We start from the raw sequence: 22357 nt of genomic DNA, 5'->3' as shown, positions 1-22357 counted from the left end.
TTTTTTTTTACTAGCTAGTAAGTCTGCTTCTGTGAAAAGTGATATTTGTATGTTTGTTAACATCACTTTTCACAGCAGCAGACTTGTTAGCTAGCAGGGAGGCAGTGAAAGTGATATTGACAAATATTCAAATATCACTTTTCACAGCAGACTTACTCAGCCCTGGCAAGCTGGGGCCCAAATTAAGCCTTGGATGGGAGGTGAGTAGGGAGGCAGCAGGGGCGATGAGGGGGGTGGTAAGCTTGGGGATAGAGTCTTGCAGCCGGGGGATGGAGCCCGCTGCAGGGCAGCCAAAGCCTGGAGCTCAAAGCCCCACAGTCAGAGCAAGTGGCAGGAGCCCACTGCCACGGAGCCGGACCCTGCCATCCGCCACCCCAGCGCTGAAGCCAGAAGCCTGAGTCCCACCTCCCCCAGGAAGGTGGGAAACTCACACTGGCTGTCTGCTCCTCCAGTGCTTGTGGCTCCAGAGGAGGCCAGGGCCCAACCCCTCCTGGCAGCCCCAGAGGAGAGACTGCTGCTTTGCCCCTTCCCCCAATCACTACCCAAGAAAAGCCCCTGGCAGCCGAAACGCTGACCTAGACCCTGTGTTTGTAACCAGGGAAACTTCCTTTTGACTTGCTTGGGTTAGGTCTGGCCTACCCAGTCTCCTATTGCCTGGGCGGTAGCCCCTATTGTCTGCTGCAATACAAATAGTAAAGAAGAAGCATCGCCCCATGACTGAGAGCTGCGAACAAAGTCAGTGATGTACCTTGTTTTCACCTTCTTTTACAGCCAGCATCAGATCATCTTTGATCCCTTTCTGGCAGTGCTCACACGTGCAGTGAAAATAGTACTGCTTCTGCAGCTGCTGCCTCCGTTCTTCGCTGACGTTGACGAAATCAACATAAGAGACAGTCAGCTCTTCCCCGGGTGAGATCTTACCCAGCGCACGCAGCTCGATTCTGGTGTCAGACAAGAAGAGATGTGGAATTAGAAAGTGACATCTCAAGTCCAGGACACTGTTTGTAAAACTGAAAGGGACAATTTCCACTAAAGATCCTGCCTCCAATAGGCAAATCATTGTCTTAAAGGACCACTTTAACCTTTCGAATGCTGAAGAAAATACACAGCTGTGCAGCACTTCAGCTATTCTAACTCCCACTACAAAACGCCTCGTCCAAACCCTTCGCCGCCTCTTGCCCCTCTCTCTGTCCCAACCAGAAGTTCACTTGAAAGTAGTAAATGAACTGTGATATTCAGATCTGGATCTGCTTATATAGTTAGGGGCTGAATCTAAGATACAAACTTTTATTATGTTTAAGGGGAGCTGATGTGGGTCTTTGGTTCCGGGCCATTGATGTGTCCCAGTTTACTGGGGAATCTCCTCAAATGAAGGCACTGACACTTGATAGTACACGGCTACCACTAAAACTAGCCTTTCTGATCATGTCTACACAATGTGAATATTCACAAAGCACTGACTAAACTGCCTCCCCAGGCCACCCCACCCTGGCCAAACTGGACTCAGTGTAAAACATGGGGTGGATCCCTGAAAGGTGGGAAACTCTTTATTTTTTCCAAAGCCCTGAATTAGGAATCTGAAAGTGACTTCCCCACGTTGCTTCACCCATCTCTACTCAAAGATTTGGCAAACCTTTCAGTGAAGATGGCCATGCTTCAAATGTACAGTGAGGCCAATCCCACATGGGCTTCAGGTTTCCTAACAAAACTGTCCCATGTCTCTAACTGCCAGCGTTTTACTGTTGTCTTCAATGACCATTCAGAAAATACCAATTGCTACTACCGTACTGTGGTGAAAGCTGAGGGACGATGCCAGACCACCCCCTTAAAGAGCCAGTACTTTGCATCTTCATTTCATCTCCTAGAATGTGTTTAAAAGACCCAGGATACTCAAAAGTCCACCATAGTTTGTTTCACTGGAGCAGGCCAAATTCTCCTCTGCTTTACACTGGTACAAACCCCACTGAAGTTAACAGGCTGCACTGGTGTTAGTGAGAGGAGAATTTAGCCCAGCGGTGGGGTTACTATCTAAGGTGGGGAAAGCTCCATCAAGAGACTGTAAATAAGGCCCTTGGAGATGGTTAAAAGTACTAAGTTGTTTATATATATCTCTCTCCTTTATTCTACCCTTTTTGACACTTCTCCCCATCCACCTATTAACAACTCTGGCCATTCTTAGCACTAGATCACTACATTTTTGGGAACAGAGCCCAGGGCTGTTCCCACAACGCCAGTTAGCAGGCAAATTGTATTTGTGCATAGCTAAGCATGCTTACGTATCAGCAAGATGGAGCTAGTCTAGTGACCAGATCTACAGTACATTTTACCTTGCTTTAATCTATCGCCATGCTCCCAATCCTGCTATGACTCAGCTGGCTAGTTGCATGACGCATCAAGGGCTGCGTACCTCTCTACGAGGCCTGGGGATTTGTAGCAAATGAGGTCTATTCTTCAGCAAATCATATCCAGAGAACCCCCAGCTGTCAGAGCAGGATAAAGCACTATCGGGAGTGTTCACTGCCTTGAAAGCAGCAGTAATTACATTAGTTTGTAAACGGCAGAGCTAAATGGTGCAGCACACCAAACTTGAGCGGGAGGAAGGTGGGGACGTGGGAACTGAAACAATTCAAAGAGTTATCCTCTTTTACTAAAGATTTGAGCCTGCTCCTATTGAAGTCAATAGCAAAATTCCCACTGACTTCAGTAGAACAGGACAGGTCATATGAGAACTCCTCGCTTTCATTTAAACAGTGGCACCTAAGGCAAATAGAGCCAAAAGCATACCTGGACAAATTTCAAGGGATGGAGCAAATCTACTACAGTGATTTTCATTACTGCATTTTTCCAAGAGGATTAAAATTTGCAGAGGATACCTATGTTTGACCATAACTATGCAGGGGTTGCCATTTTGAATCTCTCAGCCATAAAATTCTAGGGCTGCTACCTAAGTTACTCGTCCTTTGAGGCTGGCCCTGACTACCTGTTGGCATTAGATTATATCAGCAGGCTCTCTCATACTAGACTCATCACTGAACATGCCATCAAAAAGGACAGCTACTAGTTATCTCACGAGAAAGTACTATATATACATCGAGTAAGGTGCAACCAGCTATGAGTCTAAGGAGAAAATGCATAAGGTACAGTATCCATGGTGAAGGATTACATATATGCACATCCCTTTTCAGGCTTAGTATGGCCTTCTCTACGACCTTTCATAAACTTGGAAAAACAAAATCAAGCTTTTGAACTCTGACGGTGCTTTGGTAGCCCAAGCACAGTAGATGTTTAGATATTTTTAACCAGCCAGCCGTACCATAGAGGGAACTGGCAACATTTTTTGGGGGAAAAAGAAATACAAGGAATTGTTTGGAACTATACAGTTACAGGGACACTGTCTGCTTGATATAGGCTCAAAACAGGGTTTTTACAAGACTTTAAGATCAACAAAACTGCTCCCACGACCTTCCCTTCTTCCTCCAAAATTCCAATGAACTCGCAGTGTTTATAACTGGAGCATTGCCCCAGTGTGCTGATACAAAACAGCCAAAAAGTTGACCAGATATAATGTCTGTAAACAAACATGAAACTCACTATTCTATTTTCATGGAAATACATTGAGGAAGCAAACAACATTAATGGTGAAAATCATTTTAAAATATTTCAGTTCTAATTTATGACAATGAATTGCCTGCTTGTTTTGCATGCAGATCCTATTGAAGTCAATGGAGCTATGCTGGTTTACATATGTTGAGATTCTGGATCATATATGTTAAGACCAGGGCTTTGGAGCAGAGCCCGCAGAGCAGCTCCAGAGCAGTGGAGCTGCAGGTTTTTGCCTGGAGCTGGGGCAGAGCCAGAGCATAGCTTCAAAGCCCTGGTTAAGCCAACAGTGTCCCTTTAAACTAAACAGATTGCAATATGTCAAGTGCAATGAGGTAACCAGAGAATTTAAAAAACAAAATACACCTTTAAAAATCCTTTTAAAACACCACACAGGAAAATATTTTGAACAGGTAACAGTGGCATCATAAAAAGGCATAACAGGAACAACTGTAAAGGTAAAAATGGATGACATCTAAATCTCAGTGTGTTGCCACTGTAATCAGTGCATCCAGAGGGAACTCTTTGTTACAAAGAAACACAGAGTATTTAGTTTGTCAGTAATGCAATCACTTCTCATCTCATAATAAACCAGGTTTTATTGCAATTATTTGGGGCTGGGCAAGGTTAGCGAGGCCTTGTTGGACTTTCATGCTCTTGCTGTAGTTGAGAGAACAGGAGTGAAGAGTGCAGAAGGGAAATACAGAAGGAGGGCAGGGGAAGGAAGGAATGAGGAGACAGAGAGGGCATTAACAAGTGGCAGGTCTGAGCATACTGAATAATGTCAGCTTTTATTTTAATCTACTACAAAATGCAGAGGTTACAAAGGGAGGCTTCAGGTTTAGTGGGGCTTTACATATGGGACTGAAAAAACATTTACATTCCGACAATGGGGAGAGTGAAACTATTCATAAACTGAGGCAACTTCAAACCTCATCATTGTCACTTGTGGCTTTTAGTTAACACAGGGTCAGAGGGGAAGGTCAAAGGGGAAGGTTTATGCTTACAACACCAACCCACCTCATCTGTGTGTGGAACATTGATCTTACAGCCTCATGACTGAAAGACAAAACAAACATCTGCAGTTTACACAGGTACACGTACGACACAAGCAAAATGGAATCGGCACATACAGTATAAGGAACATTCGTTGTTCACGGTCCGGGGGACATACAGAGGCCCCAGAGACAGACACGTATCCAGTTGCAGGGTGGAGTCTGAAGTGATGTAGCTCTCTGCTGTCACTATACAGCAGCTGTAACCAAATCGGTCATTGGTGGCCCGGATAGGTTGACCAAACGTCGGGACTGTCCCAATTTTTAGTTCTTTGTCTCGCATCCTGACCGATGCAATGTTGGGACGCCATTTGTCCTGATATTGCAGCTTTGGCTGCTCTGGCTGCTTTTTTTTTTTTTTTTTGCTCCCCTGATGTGTCCCGATATTTTGTCCATTTCATCTGGTCACCCTAGGCCCAGGGCAATTTTAGCTGGCAGCTGTCCTGGCACTGTGACTTAAGGAGCATTCTGCACAAGAGTGCATGTGAGTGTCAAGGGGGAATCAGCTCTGTCTGCAGTTAGTTTAGCCACCGACAGGTTTTACCTGCAAGGAACTGGGCATATATGAATAACCTTAGTCACTGGATGAGAGAGACTCATGTTTTGCAACATTATGGAAAGAATGGATCTGATTTTTTTTCCATAAATCATGAATCACTCCGTTGACACCAATAGATATGCACTGGCTTAAAACCAGCGTGAAAGGAAAATCAGCCCCAGTTATTAGAAACATAGAAATGATCATATCTGATCAGCCTCATTAAAAATAATGGTAAAATACCCATTGACTTTCATGAGAGCAGGCCCCATTACCTATTTCGGGTTTCAGAAGAAGACAAGAAACTGCCATAACGCACCTGGCCAATTGCAAGAGGGGTGCAGAGTGTCCTTCCTGACTCCCGCAAGTGGTCAGCAAATGTCCTGAACATGATATTTGTTCACGTGTTTACCCACTTTGCAAGTCTTGGTAATTCATTGGGGTGGAAACTGTGCACAGAGATCTGGAGAATACCAGTGTCTGGGACATTTTCTTTGAGAGGGGATTTGGGAGAGCAGTAACTAACCAGATAATACATCATCTGGAAAGTCATGATTTAAACCATCTTAAATGTATGACTTTTCATGGAGAAAAACCCTCCACATTTTCCAGGGAAGTTAATTCTGAAACTCAGCTGAAGCTGCCAGCTGTAGAGCCCCTTGGTTTGTCATATGAACACTGGTTTCCTAAGCATTGTACTGAGACCTCCAACTCACTCCACACAGGGCCCTGGAAATTTAGAACTAAAATAGTAATAGGCCTCAGGACACATGAGAAACAGCAATGTTCAAAGCAAAGGAGCAGATTCTAAGCTCAGAGATGTGGTGGGCGTTGATGTGTGCCTATGTAACCGATTGCCAGTGTGCTCGCACATTTTGGAGCAACTCCTTCCTCAGCATAGCCCAGAGTATGGAGGCCCAGGAGACCTTGTCTGCAGCAAAACCTCACTTATGCCACAGTACAGAAGGGCAGGCTCTGGTGAGCCCATGGGGCAAGTGCACTTCCCCTGTGCCTTGAAGAGGCCAGCTCCAGAAGGAGTCCTTGCCCATGGCTGCACAGTCAGCATTTGGGAGCAGGATGAGGGGATCACATGGATTCTTGGGCCATCCCTCCCAATGGAGAGGCATCCAGGCAGTATGGAAGCTGGTCCTACTGCTGTGGCTGGAGTAGCAAGCATAGAGAAGCTCCACTGCCATCCTGGGGGCAGAGAGGAAAAGTTCCTACAGCCCAGGCCCTAGGTAGATCTGCAGCATGAAGCCCAGGTCTGTGCAGCCGTGTCATGTGTCAATGGCAAATAATCACAGAAGGAGTCACTTTCTTGTAGCACTGAACAAGGACATTTATTAGGAGCAGGGAACCAATATTGTCCTGAAATCTATTCTTGCTTTATTTCCCTGGAGAGTGTCTGCCTCAGAACATCCCCAGCCCTCTTCCTGCCAGAGATTAAAAAAAATGCATGTACCCTCATTCACGGGGGAATATGTGGGGTATATGCACAGTAGTGGAGTCCTAAAGAGACAAGCCAGTGTTTGCCACACATCTGAGATTAGAATGCAGCTCAAAATGGTCTCCATCTTTTGAAAGCAAACACTTGACATGACAGCACTACAAGTAACCCAGGCCTGGTGTGCAGTGCCTATTGAAAGTGAACTGAAATGCCTTTTTAAAAAAATAATCATATGGTTTAAATTCAGTAACAGAATGTGTCCACGGGCGTACAAACTTAAAATAAACATACTGCCAAATAAACAAAACTATCAATAACTACCCCACATAGCTGCCAAAGAGCCAAGATCATATGTGAGAGTTGTTGACCTCAATACTTCGCTATCTATCTAGGTTCTTATAAGGTCCCATCGCAATGACATAGGTCTGATCCAAAGCCCACTGAAATCAATGAAAAGACTCCCATTGACATGAGAGTCTTCGGATCAGGCCCTATCTCCCCAAATCTAACAGTTACAAAGCAGTTTCCTGTTCTTTTCTCATTCCCACTGGTGGGCGTAGAAGCTTGAATGGTCAGTAGATGCTGCAACGGTTTCAATCCGACTCCTGGCAACCTTAAAGCTCCCTGTTTTGGTGCACGAGGAAGATAATTAAGGGGACACTGTTCAGTTGATTTAGGCCCAACATTTAGTTTTTGTGAAAACAAGATGTGACAAACCCTACGAACGATAGAGATGTTCTGAGGTTTTCTTATTTTAATTAAAGTGACAGCAGTTTTTGCTCAGATTTATAAACTGTGTGCCAGATCCCCAGCTAGTGTAACTTAGCATAAGTCAGTGTAAGTCAATGGAGCAATGCCCATTCACGCCAGCTGAGGATCTGGCCTTGCTTGTATGTTAAAATCTGCAGGCATGATCCCAAGAGGTGCTGAACACACACACACACACACACACACACACACACACACACACCCCCACCCATTGACTTGGCTGGACAAATGTTCTGGCAGCTGGCAACCTACCAGCCCTGTCCAACTGGTCTGCTGGTGCTGTGTTTTCCATTGTAACTTGCACAATCCCTTTCAGCCTCAGCTATTATTTTTAAGTAACCTCAGGAGGAATTGTGGGTGCTCAGCACTATATTTGCATGAGGGTCTCAGCTCACATACATCAGTCACAATTTATATTAAGGTTCCATTTATAAATGGTTTATTAAGGGTTAATAAATGATTACTAGATATTATAAGCATGCCAGCCACATGAGTATGTTGTGTTACAGATGGTTATAAACTCATCAAGGTTTTATATGTGGTTACAAGCCACAGTTCTAAGCAACCTATTGACCTGGACTCTTATAACAATTGCTTTACCATAATCATCCATTAACTGTAAATTATTTCTAAGTGGAACCTTAACATAAAGTGTAACCCATATGTCTTGTTACTATTTTACTCCATTTGAGTGTTATGGGCCTGATCCAAAGCCCACTAAAATCATCTGAAAACTGGCTTCAATGGGTTTGGACCAAGTCTTCTAGGTGTCTTTTGCATATTTGTTTTGTGCACCAAAAAACAATAATAATAATAATAATAATAACAACAACAACAATCACAACAACAAAAGACAGAAAAAGCAGCAGCTCACCACTAAGGGGTCTGGCTTTCCTACATCTAATATTTTGTTTTCCACAAACAAGTGAGAAAAAGAGGAAACCAAGGGATTTTCCCGAGGTGCACAATGCGAGGCTTGGAACCAACTCTGAGAAATGAGCCAAGCACTGGGGCAGACATCTCCCCCGTCCCTTAGAATGGAAATGTACTCACTTGCCGTTGTTGAATATGACAGTGCAGTTAGGCCAGCAGTCATGGTTCACCAGGCAGAGATTAGGGAAGACGCCCACGCCAACAGCCTGCAGTCCCCTTTGGTCACTCAGGGTGAAGCCATTGCAGTTTATCTAGGCCCCAAAACATAGGCAAAAAAAGTATTAGTGGAGGAGAATCCTGGTGAAATCTTGGCCTTATTGAATTCAACGGGCGTTTTGCCATTGACTTCACTGAGGCCCAGATAGCACCCTAGATTTTAGAATACTTTCCACTGATCCTTCATAAAATGTGTATTTTCTGTGCTCCAGGCATAGGGGCGTGGTCTTCAAATTTTGGGAACAAGGGAGAGAGACACACAGGGAGTGCTAGAAACAGCATCCTTTAGCCTGGACAAAGCAAAGAGAAAGTTCACAATGCAGCACTCTAGCAGGCAGACTGCATGATCTAACGAGCAGAGCGGAGCAAATATTGCAAAACACTGTCTGCTGATATTTATTCCCATTTTTAAATGTTGTTGCTTTGAGCGTGTTCAAGCCCCTTTTGTGTTCACTTTTTGCAAATATTCCAGCAAACGAACCTCATGGGGAAAGGGACTTTTAAGCAATTTATGCAGAAAAGTCACGGGAAGCAAATTCCAAATTTGTGAGAGTATCTGTATCAACCTAATTCTACAGGCTCCCCTCACCCAGTCTGAGAACACAACACGTGTCACGTGACCTCTGCCTCCAAATAAAAACACCACCGTTTGTAATGGCTTTCGTCTATCGCATCCTGGCAACTCCCAAATGACCGACAAACTGAGAACTATTTGCAGTCATTATTCAGTGACTAATTTCAGTAACAAAAAACATAAGGTGTTCTCAGACAATTCAGAGACAGAAAAGGAGCGGAAATCTGTCAAATGAACTGTTCACTAGGAAATAATTCGCTCAGCTACAATCTGTTTTATTTCCTTTCCTGGCCTCCCTGACCCTATCCTCCAGCCGAGGACTAGCAGAGTGTAGGCTAGCAGTTAGCAGAGGTGAGAGGGAGTCTGGACTCCGTTATTCCTGGCTCTGCCACTGACCCATTGGACACATTCCCTCTGCTGCAACAGCACAGAGGGAGCAGAGACTGGCCGCATCCCCCTAGCTGGGAATTCCCCCAGCAGGCTGAGAGTCAGCTTAGCCAATTCCTATGTAACCCTCCCATCGGCCCCTGGTGCAGGGAGAAGGAATCACTGGAGCACACTCTATGCATCTAGACTCAGCTGGCGATGGTTCTTTGTGTATGTTACAGTATCCTCATGTCAACTCTCACCAGTACCAGGGTGAGGCAGAGAATCAGAGCCATAACTGGTTCACTGAGGCCCACAGGCACCGAGTTTCTCACTTCCACAGGGCTGCTCGACCCCTGCTCCGCCCCAGGTCCTACCCCCACTCCAATCCTTCCCGCAAGGCCCCACCCCGCCCCGCCTCTTCCTGTCCCTATCCCACCATCACTCCGCCTCCTCCCGCCCCTGATTGGTCCCCACCACACCCCACCTCTTCTCACCCCCACTCTGTCACCACCCCACCCCCTTCTGCCTCCTCCTTGGAGTGCACCCCTCCTTTGCTCTGCCCCCTCCCAGTGCCTCCTGCCCGCTGCTGAACAGCTGATCCTCAGCAGGTGGGAGGTGCTGGGAGGGAGGGGGAGGAGCTGATCGACAGGGCCACCGGTGGGTGCTGAGCACCCACTATTTTTTTTCCTTAGGTGATCCAGCCCCGGAGCACCCACAGTGTCGGCGCTTATGCTGAGGCCTCCCTCTCTGCTACACCAAGCAGAGCACAGTTTACCACTGGGCAAGTCACTTGGACTCTCTGCACCTCAATTCCCCATTTACCAATGAGGAACTGAGGCAAAGCAAGACTAAATGGCTTGCTCCAGATCACATAGGAAATCTGGTATTGGGGGAAACTCCTCACTGTTTGTAAAGGGTCTGGAGAGCCTCTGGTGAAAAGAGCAAACTACTTTACTGGGAAGTGTTGTTCTGACCTCACCTAACAGCTTATGCATATGCATGAGGGTTTCAACCCTCTTTTCCTTATCTGTACATCCATACCCTGTGAATACTGGGGTGGCCCATTTTACATAGGTTGGTTCTTTCTTCCTCTTATTCTCATAGCAGCTACACATAATATGGACCCTGCGGTCAAGATAGGACATTCCATGATGTTACAATCAGATGTCTCATGATCTTGGACAACAACTTGCGGTTTATTGCCATCTAGGTTTCCATAATGTTAACTATTGGCACATCTTTTTCAGTAATCTTGTGACCTTACTGACATCGGGTTATTCCCAGGTCATCCACTCATGTCACGTGTTCTTAAGTCTATAGCCTAGTTTGGCTAAAGAAAAATCTTACAGGCCTCAACCTGTAGGCCTTGCATTCCAGCCATGCTTTACTTATGTATCTAATACACACTCATCACTCCTAAATACTTGTCAATCTTATACTTCTATAATCCTGCAATTTAAATCTATTTAGCATACACTGATTATATACACAATACCATATGCATTGACCAGAACACCAAATAGCACAATGATAAATGGATGATAAAATGAACTAATTGGCTACAGGAGTCAATGGCAGAAGGCTCATTTTCAACCTTCTTTGTGAACTCAGCATAGCCCTTGTCCTTGGGCATTATAAATAGCTCTCGCTTTGTTCTCCCGGGAGGCTGACATACCACTCCGAATATATGAGAGATGTACTGCATGCCAAACTGCTGACTCTGGGGGGGCCAGAAGTTGAGGAAACTCTCCACGTCGGCCCTCAGCTCTTTCTTCTCCTCTTCTCCAAAGTTCTCCACGTGGTTCTGCAAGTCGTCGATAGAGACCAAGCAGCCCTCCGTAAGGCCACCTCCCTCTCTCTCTATCCTCCACATGATGCGGGCTGCCAGCCTGGCCAATAAAGAAGCATGTTAGGAAACTCCAATGTGCTAGTGCGATCCACAGACAATCAAACCCAGGCCCAGCAAGGTGGCAGGGACCGAATGGAGGCATCACACTGCACTAGGGCAAAGCAGGGGTAGGATTTGGCCTTGATGATTCTCATCTGAAATTAGTTCAATCAATAGCGCCTGGCTCCCTTTGCAGGTAGCTACCAATATAACTGAACATGCCCTTCAAAGCACCGAAGGAAAACAATGCAGAGTCTTAAAGCAGAACAGTGATGAGACTTTTCTGTTATTCGTGTCCTCTCTCTAGTTGTGTAAAGTAAAGCACGTAACTATTAAACCAGGGAGTTCAGTAATTTTTTCATTTTTAAAATATGGTATAAAACATATCAACTTATGACTCTAGTTACTGTGCTCACCTGGCCCTCATCGCCTGGGTATCTGAGCACCCCACACTGTTTAATGTGTGCACCCTCCAAGGGTAGGGAGTGGGTGCTACTACCTCCATTTCACAGATGGGGAACTGAAATAGACTAAGTGACTTGTCCAAGATCACAGAGAAAGTCCAGGGCAGAGCAGGGAATTGAACCCAGGTCTCCAGCCCTCACTCTAACCATTAGTCAATCCTTCCTCTACAGAGTCATGAAGCTGAGAAATGGCACCTTCTTATTCACCACACCCACTCTCCACTCTGTGTGTATCCTCTGGGACTCCAGCACCACCCCTGGCAGCGTGGAAGGCCTGACAGAACTCCCACAGCTAGTGGCTGCCTAGTGGACCCCCCATGAAAGGGGATCCCGCTGTGGGGTGGAGCCATTGAAGGATAATACTCCCTAAGCTCCACAGGCCCCGTGGGTGGACGATGTGCGGAGTGCGACTGTTAACAAGTTAGTTTAAAAGTGGCAATGCAGTCTCCATCCTTCCTCTGCTTGTCCTGCAGGCTGAACACCCACACTGGTGGCTGGCAACACACACTCCAATGCCAGCGCCGTCTGAGTGATTGCTAACCTTTGGAGCTATGTTTGCCACTAGCTAAGAATATCTTTCAGTCTCATGTATCACAAAGGGGTATTTTTATACAGAGGCTATTAATAGCTAGCCTGATAAGTGAAGAAACTCTACAGTGAGGCACTGACTAAACCCAGGGAAAGCAGGTGGCAATTCCATGTCCTAGCGAAAGCCAACCTGCCTTTTAACTTCTTTTAAGGGGAGATTAACTTGCTTCACTGCAGAGATGTTTGTTATTTTCTGGATGGCGAGAGCTGTCAGTTTTGCAGTTGGAAGGAACGGCTTTTAGACATACCATTCTTAGGGCTACCAGCAGCTTCTCCAATTTATTTGGAGTGGGCAAGTGAAAGGCCAAAGCTATTCCCAGATCCCCTCACCGCTCTAAGCTGTCTGTCCCCCCAACTCCAAATATTCAGTAGCTTCCCAAGCAATGAATGGATTTTCCTCTTCTCTGCTGTGTTATTTATACAGGGCTGGAAGCATACACAGCACTGTTCAGTAGATGTTTGGGGTTGGACAAATAACAGTTCCTTGCCCCAAAGAACATGTATGGGTACAACAGTGTGACACAATACAAAACAAACACAGAGTGGCATACGGTCAGGGTCAGATGGTACTACAGGTCCATCTCCCAAGAGGCCCTAGGTCTCAGAGGCCCCCAAAACCCTTCCAAGCAACGGCAGATCACACGCAGAGTCCAGGGCCCAACAGAACTTCAAGCCACAGTTCCATCGCGGGAGGCCTGACTGCTGGAGAAAAGTGAGGACAGGATTCAGTTGGGGGTCAGGCTGGACTCAGCTGCCCAGTGTTAGAATACAGTGTGCTTCAGTGACGGCCACCCTCTTAGCCAACACACTGGGGACCTCCACAGCTACAAGCATGAGCTGCTACAGTTTGAGCTAGAGCCTAGCTCCCAAGCTGGGGGCTGTAACAACTCATATCCTCCTCGAATTAGTGGGTTATACTACAGCGCTACATTACCGGAGACACTCTGTAAGGCCCAGCATGTTTACGTGCTGAATTCAAACACCTGGGGCAGCAAATGGCAGGTGGGCAGTGCATGGGGCAAGCCAAGAACTGAGAGTCACAGCAGAGGTGTTTCCAAATTCAATGGGGAAGGGAGAAAAGGGACTCTCCCCATATTATCCCTCTGGGTGATGCAGTACACAGAGCATAACCCCTTCCCAGAACGCCTTCAGAAACCCCTTCTGTCTCCTTTCCTCGGTGGCCCTCGCCTGCCAGCTGAAACACTGTGTGCGGTCAGTACAGCATGATGCAATGCAAAGCACACTCAGCCATGTGCACCTCTGAGGGCTCAACTCCTTCTAGGGACGAGTGAGGAAATGGTCTGAGAGGGGAAGGAGGCTGACTAATTCTTTGTTTTGCATTCTCCTCCATTGTGTATTGTAGACGGACCTTTAGCTGCCAATGATCCTCACCATGCTGCGTGCCACAGCCATTCAGACCTTCACAGAGACAGCAGGGATGGAGACTATAAGTCCCTTGGGGCAGGGACGGTCTATGTTTGTACAGTGCCTAGCACAATGGGGTTCTGGTCCAGGATGGGGGCTTCTGGGTGCTAGCACGATACAAATAATAAATAATAATAACTCTGATCTGCCTGCTCCAAAAACCACAGGCCCCTACCACTTGAGCTAAAAGGGAATCCCCTATTGCTCTATCCAGTGCAGAATCTAGGACACACAAGTGAGCAGTTCTGATCCCATACACTAGAGCAGTGGTCACCAACTGGTCGATTGCGATCGACTGGTCAATCCTCGAGACTATCCCAGTAGATCGCAATCTCCAGTGGTGCAACAGGGCTGCCCGCTGCCGCTAAGGCAAGCTCCCTGCCTGCCCTGGCCCCATACCCCCAGAGGGCAGGGGTCTCCACACACTGTCCTGCCTGCAAGCACAGCCCCTGCAACTCCCATTGGCCGGGAATGGGGAAGTGTGCAGGGGTGGTGTCTGCAGAAAGGGGCAGTGGGCAGAGCCACGTGCCCTCTGCCCGCCCTCCCGCCCACCCAGGGACTGCAGGGGCACGTTAGCCCCTTCCGGGAGCAGCATGGGGCCAAGGCAGGCAGGGAGCCTGCCTTAGCCTTGCTGCACCACCACCCGGGAGCTGCCCAAGGTAAGTGCCGCACGGTGGGAGGCCGCGCCCCAACCCCCAGCCCTGAGCCCCCTCCCAGAGCCAGCACCCCAAACCCCTTCCTGCACCTCAACCCCCTGCCCCAGCCCTAACCCCCTTCCAGAGCTCACACCCCGAACCCCCTCCTGCACCCCAACACTCTGCCACAGCCCAGAGCTCCCTCCTGCACCCCAACTCCCTGCCCCAGGCTCTGCCCAGAGCCCCCTCCCACACTGCGAACCCCTCAGCCCCAGCCCAGAGCTCACACCCCCTCCTGAACCCCAACCCTCTGCCCCAGCCTGGTGAATGAGTGAGGGTGGGGGAGAGTGAGAGATGGGGGTGGGGGGTGGAGTGAGTGGGGAGGGGCTTTGGGGAAGGGGCGGGGCCTCAGGGAAGGGGCAGGGTAGATCCTAGGTTGCCCTTAAATTCAAAAAGTGATCTTGGGTGTAAAAAGGTTGGAGACCACTGCTCTAAAGGGCAGTGGTGCACACACTAACCAATTCCATATTTTACATACTACATTACGCTATTTCCCCTAGTCTTTGAAACATTCTTGTGGCTTCCCGTCACCTAGGACTTTCACAGATAAATCACTGACCTTGGGATTTGGCCTCCAGGATTCAGACAGGAATGAAAATCAGTGTGTCCAATTGGACACAAGTGAAATTTCTGCTTGGATCTCTCTCCACATTTCCTCACCTGACAAAACAATTCAGGCTGGGTTTGGCTTGGTAGGCTCTGCTAAGAGAGATGCTTTGGGAGCAGATGCAGCCTATCCTGCTGACCGATCTTGTCTCATTGTTTCCTTATGCTCTCCAGTTGGTCTGTCTGTATCTCCCTGTTGTTTCTTGCCTCATACTTCGATTGTAAGCTCTTAGGGGTGGGGTCCTGGTCCATGACTAAGGGTGCTAGGTACCACAGTGATACAAATAATAGCAAGACACAGAAAGGTAGGGACTTGGTAGGCAGAGGATGGAGTGACACCCTGTAAGTCTGTTTTGGTCAGGCCCGGATTAACCTTTTGTGGACTTGGCACCAAACATATTTGGGGTCCCCCATGGAATGGGAAGGGGCTCAGTCCCTTTAGTGAGGCAGGAGCCGAGAGCAAGCACTGTGGGGCAGAAGGAGGGGTCTGTCCCCAGAATGAGGCAGGGGCCAGGGACAAGCACAGCAGCGGGGGGACAGGGGCGGGGAAGAGAGACAGGATCTCCCTGGAGTGGCTCAGAGCCGGTATGTACTTCTCTCCACCAGAGCCGGGTTCTTGGGAGCCAATTATCTCTCTCTCCAGCTGAGCTGCAGCTCCTCCAAGCAGCAGCAGCTGCTCTTCCTGCCCTCCTGGCGGGGAGGCTGATTGTGGTTACTCCTGTAACCGAACTTTTAGTGTCCAGTCAGCACTGCTGACTGGATGCTACCAGGTCTGCTTTTTGACTGGACTTTCCAGTCAAAAACCGGACACCTGGCAACAGGGGTGCTGGAACAGGGGCGTCAGGAGTCACCTTTAAAAGTGGGAAGCAATGCCCTCCCACTTTTTCCCTACCTTAAGAGCAAGCGACAGGTAGGGAGGTGTGGAGAGGAGCGAGCGGCAAGCAGGGCCTCAGGGGAAGAGGCAGAATGGGAGTGGGAAGAGGCAGAGCAAAGGCAGGGCCTTGGGAAGAGGCTGAATGGGGATGAGGCCTTGGAGCAAAGCGCAGGCAGGGCCTTGGGGGGAAGGGTGGAGACGGTGGAGGGCAGGGTCACAGTCCCAGCACCGGTGCCCCCCCACACACTTCTAGAGAGCTTCCAGCGCTCCTGCCTGGCAAACATATGAGTATGGGCCAGCACGATGGAGCCACTGTTGCCATTGTAAACCCGGTACTGGTTTTGGCTTAGGGCTATGATCCTCGGGCTCTTCTTAGCTCTTTGTCACCAGCTCTTTGTGGAGGCATCACTCCTGCCTAGATTTGATTTAGGCTCTATCTTGATTTCCAAACCATAGAAGGGAAGCCCCCCTCAAGCCTATATTCTTCAGGCCTACTCAAGAACCAGACCAAAATCAAACACTCTCGCCCTCTCACCTGATGTTTTCATTGGGTGCTTTCCCATGCGCCTTGATGGCAGAGCACTCATGTTTGTGGTTCAGCCAGGCATCCTTCTGGCAGGTTCGATCACAGTAGTGGGCAAACTTACACTGACCACAGCGGTGGAGCTTCTCCTGCCTTTTAAAGCAGGTATGGCAGACCAGGTGAGTAAGGCTAAAAAGACAAAAGGAGATGGCAGTCAGCACCCAGGAAAAGTCCATCGGATTCCAATCCAAACTTCCCAGCTGATCCCTGGCTCCATGGAGATGTTCCCTGGGAGGATAGCCGAGGTCCCAGCTGTGACATTGCAGTCCACATGTTTTATGGAAATATGCTTATGAGTGTGAATATGATGTAACTGGAATATGCTTTACGCAAAAGGTCTCTTTTAAGGTATCATATAAAGCTTATAACCTACTGAATATATTCATTCTATTTGTATGAATGTATCATTCTTGTATCTGAAACTAGGAATATGAAGTATAACTCTGAGGTCCTATTGTAATTATGCAAAGTGTGGGCCATTAATGGTGGTTTAGAATCTTGATAGGTTTCAGAGTAGCAGCCGTGTTAGTCTGTATTTGCAAAAAGAAAAGGAGTACTTGTGGCACCTTAGAGACTAACAAATTTATTAGAGCATAAGCTTTCGTGAGCTACAGCTCACTTCATCGGATGCATCTTGATGACTCCCATTGACTAGGACAATTGGTTGTAAATAGTTTATTTAACTGCAAGCCTTCCTGTGTATGTGTGGGCCAGCCCATGGGTAATGAAGAATGAGGTTTTACAGTGACATGTGACCATGTCACATGACACTGGAATCCATCTTAAATCTGGTACTTTTCCATTTAGAAGGAGGGGTGGAGACCCAGAGAGACAAAAGATTCCCACCTTGTGCGAACGCTATTAAAGGGGATGGAGCAGGACAAAGAATCCCAGTCATTAGAAAACCCCTGTTTACCACCTAAAATGTCTGCTGGAACTAACAAGTACTGTACCGGGGAAAGGATTGGGCCCAGACTAGGAAAGAGTCTAGTTTGTGAAAGAAGCTTACTGGAACATCTCTGAGGGTGAGATATTACCTGAAATCAGTTTCTTAATGTATTAGGCTTAGACTTGCATGTTTTGTTTTATTTTGCTTGGTGACTTACTTTATTCTGTCTGTTATTACTTGAAACCACTTTTTATACTTAATAAAATCACTTTTGTTTATTAATATACCCAGAATAAGTGATTAATACCTGGGGAAGCAAAAAACTCTGCATCTCTCTCTATCAGTGTTATAGAGGGTGGACAATTTATGAGGCTACCCTGTATAAGCTTTATACAGAGTAAAACAGATTTATTTGGGTTTTGGATCCCACTGGGAGCTGGGTGTCTGGGTGCTGGAGGCAGGTAACATGTGGAGCTGTTTTTAGTTAAAGTCTGCAGCTTTGGGAGCATGGGCCAGACCCTGAGTCTGTGCTGCAGCAGGTTTGCGTGTCTGGCTCAACAGGGCAGGGCTCTGGAGTCCCAAGCTGGCAGGGAAAACGGGCTTAGAGGTAATTTCAGCACATCAGGTGACAGTCCCAAAGGTGACTGAACCCATCACTCCAACCCCATGAGGTCATCACGCCCAATAAATTGAATAATGCTGAGCAATATATTCCACATGCCTATCGGGAAGGAAGGATAAACATTTCAAGCAAAGTGCAGTTAATATCAATGTCTTTGCCAAGTGCTGGTGCCTCTTTCCCAGGCTATAAGTATGAGAGAGCTTTTTTGTTTAAAAGAGGGAACAAATGGATGCATTCTCCAGTCCTCCAATCTTCCTGTCTTCAGCATAATGCACTCCTGGTTCATATCATCATTGCTAAAGGGACACTGTTTTCCCAGTAGGCCCTTGTTAAAACATTAGCTGCCTGTCCACTGAGAATTTGCCTTAAAAATTCATTTAGTGAGTCTTTAGAGGGGTAGCCGTGTTAGTCTGTATCAGCAAAAACAACAAGGAGTCCTTGTGGCACTTTAGAGACTAACAAATTTATTTGGGCATAAGCTTTCACGGGCTATAGCCGAAGTGGGTTATAGCCCATGAAAGCTTATGCCCAAATAAATTTGTAAGTCTCTAAGGTGCCACAAGGACTCCTCGTTGTTTTAGTGAGTCTGTCACTCAGCAGAACCAGGAAAAAACTGCCACAGTCAGTGCAGAGGACCTGATCCTAACCTCTTTACACTGGTGTAACTCAAGAGTAACTCCTCTGAATTCAACAGATTACACTGAGCTCAAACCTGCATGAGAACCCAGCTGCCAAGCTCTCTGTGGCTCCATGGGGGACATTTCTCACAGGCGAGAGAGAAGCACTAATTTTCACCCCCTCTCGCCCCCATGCAATGGCAGGGGTGGGACAGGCAGGCCTAAATCCCTCAGTGCACTGGGAGCAAAGAAGAGTGGGAGACAGGAGGTGAGAACTCCCCCCCCCACTCTCCCTGGAAGCAGGTAAAGACACTCACACACTCACCATTGTTCCCAATTTTTTTTCCCCTGTGTTTTGAATAAATAGCTGCCAAGCTGAGGTTTAAAATCTAGGACTGCTACCCCTGCCAGTCCCTACCTCCCACTTATTTTCTCTCTCTTATTCCCTCTCCTTCCTCCCTCACCACTGATTCACCCTCCCTCAGCCATGAATTCATGAAAGTGATTACTATGATTCTACACGTCTCCCATAAGGGGCTGCTGCTAGCAAATCCATCTTGACAGACAGGAGTGCTTGCTCTGTCCACTGGGACATTTCTGTCACCTTCACACACCCCAGCGATACATATCATGGGGCTCCCTGGCTCCCTCTCCACAAGATGGTACCCAAAAGCCCCAGCAAGAGCTGTTCCATCTCCCACAATAGTTGGGAGGGTCCTGATTTTGGGCACCCCCTTGGGGATACCAGTTTCTATCTCCCATTTTAATTGAGAGGTAGGGTTGCCACCTCCAGTGCCTGATTTCTAATGAAAGAGGCGCCCGGGCTCAAGCAGTTTTTTTACTTTCATAACTGACACGGGAAGCGCAGAGGGGTCAGGACTATGAGCTGCCAAGCCTAGAGGTGCCAGGGCTCAGCACTGGCAAGCCCCGGCACAAATTAAGAACTGGTCACCTCTGAGGTACAAAAAAGGGGGACATCTGGGATGATCCTGGGACCATAAAACAGGACAGTGTTTACTGAGCACCCTTACAGATTTCTGAGGAGAGCTACCTCCAAAAAGGGGACAATACTGGGAAAAACCTGCAGAGGTTGCAACTCTACTGGATGGGCTGAGTCAGAGAACTTGCCTAGGGCATAAGCTGTCCGTAACCCACCCACCACCATAGACACATGGCAAGAGCACTGGATAGCAATAAATCACCTGGAGATATTTGTAACCAGATGGCTAGTGTTGATATGCGCCACTGCCTTCTAATGGATGGCTACAGCTCTGCTTCACCAGTTAGGTATGTAAGCTGTCTCACAGAAATCAAAGGGGGCACTCATATGCTTAAAGTTAGCTCAAGTATCTTGCTGAATTGCGGCCTGTCCGAGTAAAGTGCACTCTCTTAGGACAATCCATGGGAAGGGTACAGCTTGTTACCATATGACTGACTACCATTGTTTACAAAGCATTTACCATGTTCTCTCTGCAATTAATCCTTGTCACAATCATAGCTCCCTCCATCTACCTGGCTAATGTTTACCACGTCATTTTCCTTTCCTCTAAAAGCCTGTCTAACTCCTGGAAAAACAGGTTTGTGACTGTTAGGGTTCATTGCAGACATGATCCTCTGCATAAAGAAATATTAGGAGCCTGAGAGTTTCCAGAACACAAGTCAGATTTGGAAACAAGGAAAATGTCATAGAAACCTTACTGACTGTTCCACCTGAAACACAGCATATACCTTATGGTGTAGGAATAGGAAAAACAAATGCACTTTTTTAATCCAGTTCACCCTCGGTCTGGCAGGAACTGAAAACATGAATGCACTAATTAAAAAAAGTCTGTAATGAAAAGTGGGTATGGCACCAAATGGGTAAAATAGTAATGGCCTCTCTGCCATGATGCTGACAATAGGTAGAAACAGACATTGACCACAAGCTTAGGGACAGCCGGAGGAAGGATCCAGTGGGTTTAGGTCCTAGCCTGGGACTTCAGAGTCATGGGTTCAGTTCTCTGACCTGCGTGACCCTGGGTGAATCATCTAAGGTATATCTACGCTGCAGCCAGGTGCGTGATGGGCAATTACCTGCACTAGCTTTCATCTCTCTAGCTTGCTAAAAATAGCAGTGAGCATGCTGCAGTGTGAGCTGCACAAGTGAGCACATGCCTGGAGGAAGAGGAGGAGGGGGGAGGGTCAGCAGCTCACACCGCTGTGTCCTCACTACTACTTTCAGTGAGCTACTAGATTAAACAAGTGTGGGTACCTGTATCCAAGCTGCTTTTCGCTGTCCTGGCTGCAGTGTAGATGTACCCTAAGGAGTGGTCTACACGGTAATCAGAGCACGCATGAACCAACCTGAGCTAGTTTTGATCTAGCTGCCAAATGACAATAGCAGGGAAGCTGCGGGTATAGTGCCCTGCATCAAAGAGATGTTGTGAGGACAAATAAAGATATTAAAGGTTGTGAGGCACTCTCATTCTGCCACCCAGACAAAGAGGACTTTGCGATGAAAAGTCACTTACACCAAAAATCACACCACATCAGGTTGCTCCCAGTCCCAAGAGACTGGTCACTTACCCTAGATCAATTGGTACTCCAGATTTTACACCAAAGATCTTACACTGACAGCCAATTCTATAGTAAACTAACTAAAGGTCTATTAGCTAAGGTAGTGAGAGTTATTGAGAGGTTATATGCACAGGTGAGTCATGGTTTGTCATTTCAAATGGTGGCAGTGATGTAATAAACTGCCAGTTTCCCAAATGTCTTTCAGGGTACCCTGATTTTCTGTGGGGATCTCCGCTTTGCATCTAGTACATTTCTCTGTAAGAGTCTGAACAGTCCAGAGATCCTGCCTTGTATCCATACTTATAGTGTCTTCTCACAGAAAACAAGCTGACAGTGTCACTACCCACATGGGCTTTTCCTTTGAGGACAGAGAGTGAGGAACTCATTTAGAGTCTTTGACTTCCGATCAGGGCCGGTGCAACCACTAGGTGAACTAGGCGGTCGCCTAGGGCGCCAAGTGGTTGGGGGCGGCCAAAAGCGCGCTCTGGGGAGGCGGTGTAGCAGAGTGAGCTGGGGCAGGGGGGCGTGGGGAGGGCCGTCTGCAGCAAGTAAAGGCAGGAGGCAGCACACAGGAGAACTGCTCCCCGCCCCAGCTCACTTCTGCTCTGCCTCCTCCCCTGAGCACACTGCCCTGCTCTGCTTCTCTCCCTCCCAGGCTTGCGCCCCAAACAGCTGATTGGCGCCGCAAGCCTAGGAGGTGGGAGAAGCGGCAGCGTGCTCGGGGAGGAGGCGGAGCAGAGGTGAGCTGGGACAGGGAGTTGCAGCACATCGCTCCCCAGGCCAAGGGAGGGGGCAGCGGGGAGCTGCTGCACAGCTCCCCGGGCCGAGGGGAGGGAGGGAGAGAGGGGGCGGTGCGGAGTTGCCACACGGCTCCCTGGGCCGAGGGGAAGGTAGGAGGGGGCGGCGGGGAGCTGCTCCGGGGGGGTGCGTCAGGGCGATGGGGGGCAAGGAGCTGCCGCAGGGCTGGGATGGTAGGGGGCACAAGGTGGAAGTTTCGCCTAGGATACGAAACATCCTTGTACCGGTCCTCTCTCTGATCGTTACACACAA

General features: G+C 47.9%; 1 protein-coding gene across 2 annotated transcripts in view; it reads right to left on the bottom strand.

Annotated features, from left to right (window-relative positions):
• The window catches only part of SMYD1 (SET and MYND domain containing 1), a 52455-nt gene that overhangs the window by 12049 nt on the left and 18049 nt on the right, over positions 1 to 22357 (bottom strand). Inside the window, exons 2-6 of one of the 2 annotated variants that reach the window (XM_043512715.1) lie at positions 16576 to 16752; positions 11176 to 11389; positions 8462 to 8592; positions 4621 to 4659; positions 749 to 941 (exon numbers count right to left, since the gene is read on the bottom strand). In XM_043512715.1, coding sequence (XP_043368650.1) covers positions 749 to 941; positions 4621 to 4659; positions 8462 to 8592; positions 11176 to 11389; positions 16576 to 16752 — 754 coding nt within the window. The remainder of the gene's footprint in view (positions 1 to 748; positions 942 to 4620; positions 4660 to 8461; positions 8593 to 11175; positions 11390 to 16575; positions 16753 to 22357) is intronic. The other variant, XM_038399841.2, reaches the window with a different exon arrangement.

This window comes from Dermochelys coriacea, chromosome 4 (assembly GCF_009764565.3).
Source record: "Dermochelys coriacea isolate rDerCor1 chromosome 4, rDerCor1.pri.v4, whole genome shotgun sequence".
Classification (NCBI taxonomy): Eukaryota; Metazoa; Chordata; order Testudines; family Dermochelyidae; genus Dermochelys; species Dermochelys coriacea.
This window is presented reverse-complemented; position numbering and strand designations above follow the sequence as displayed.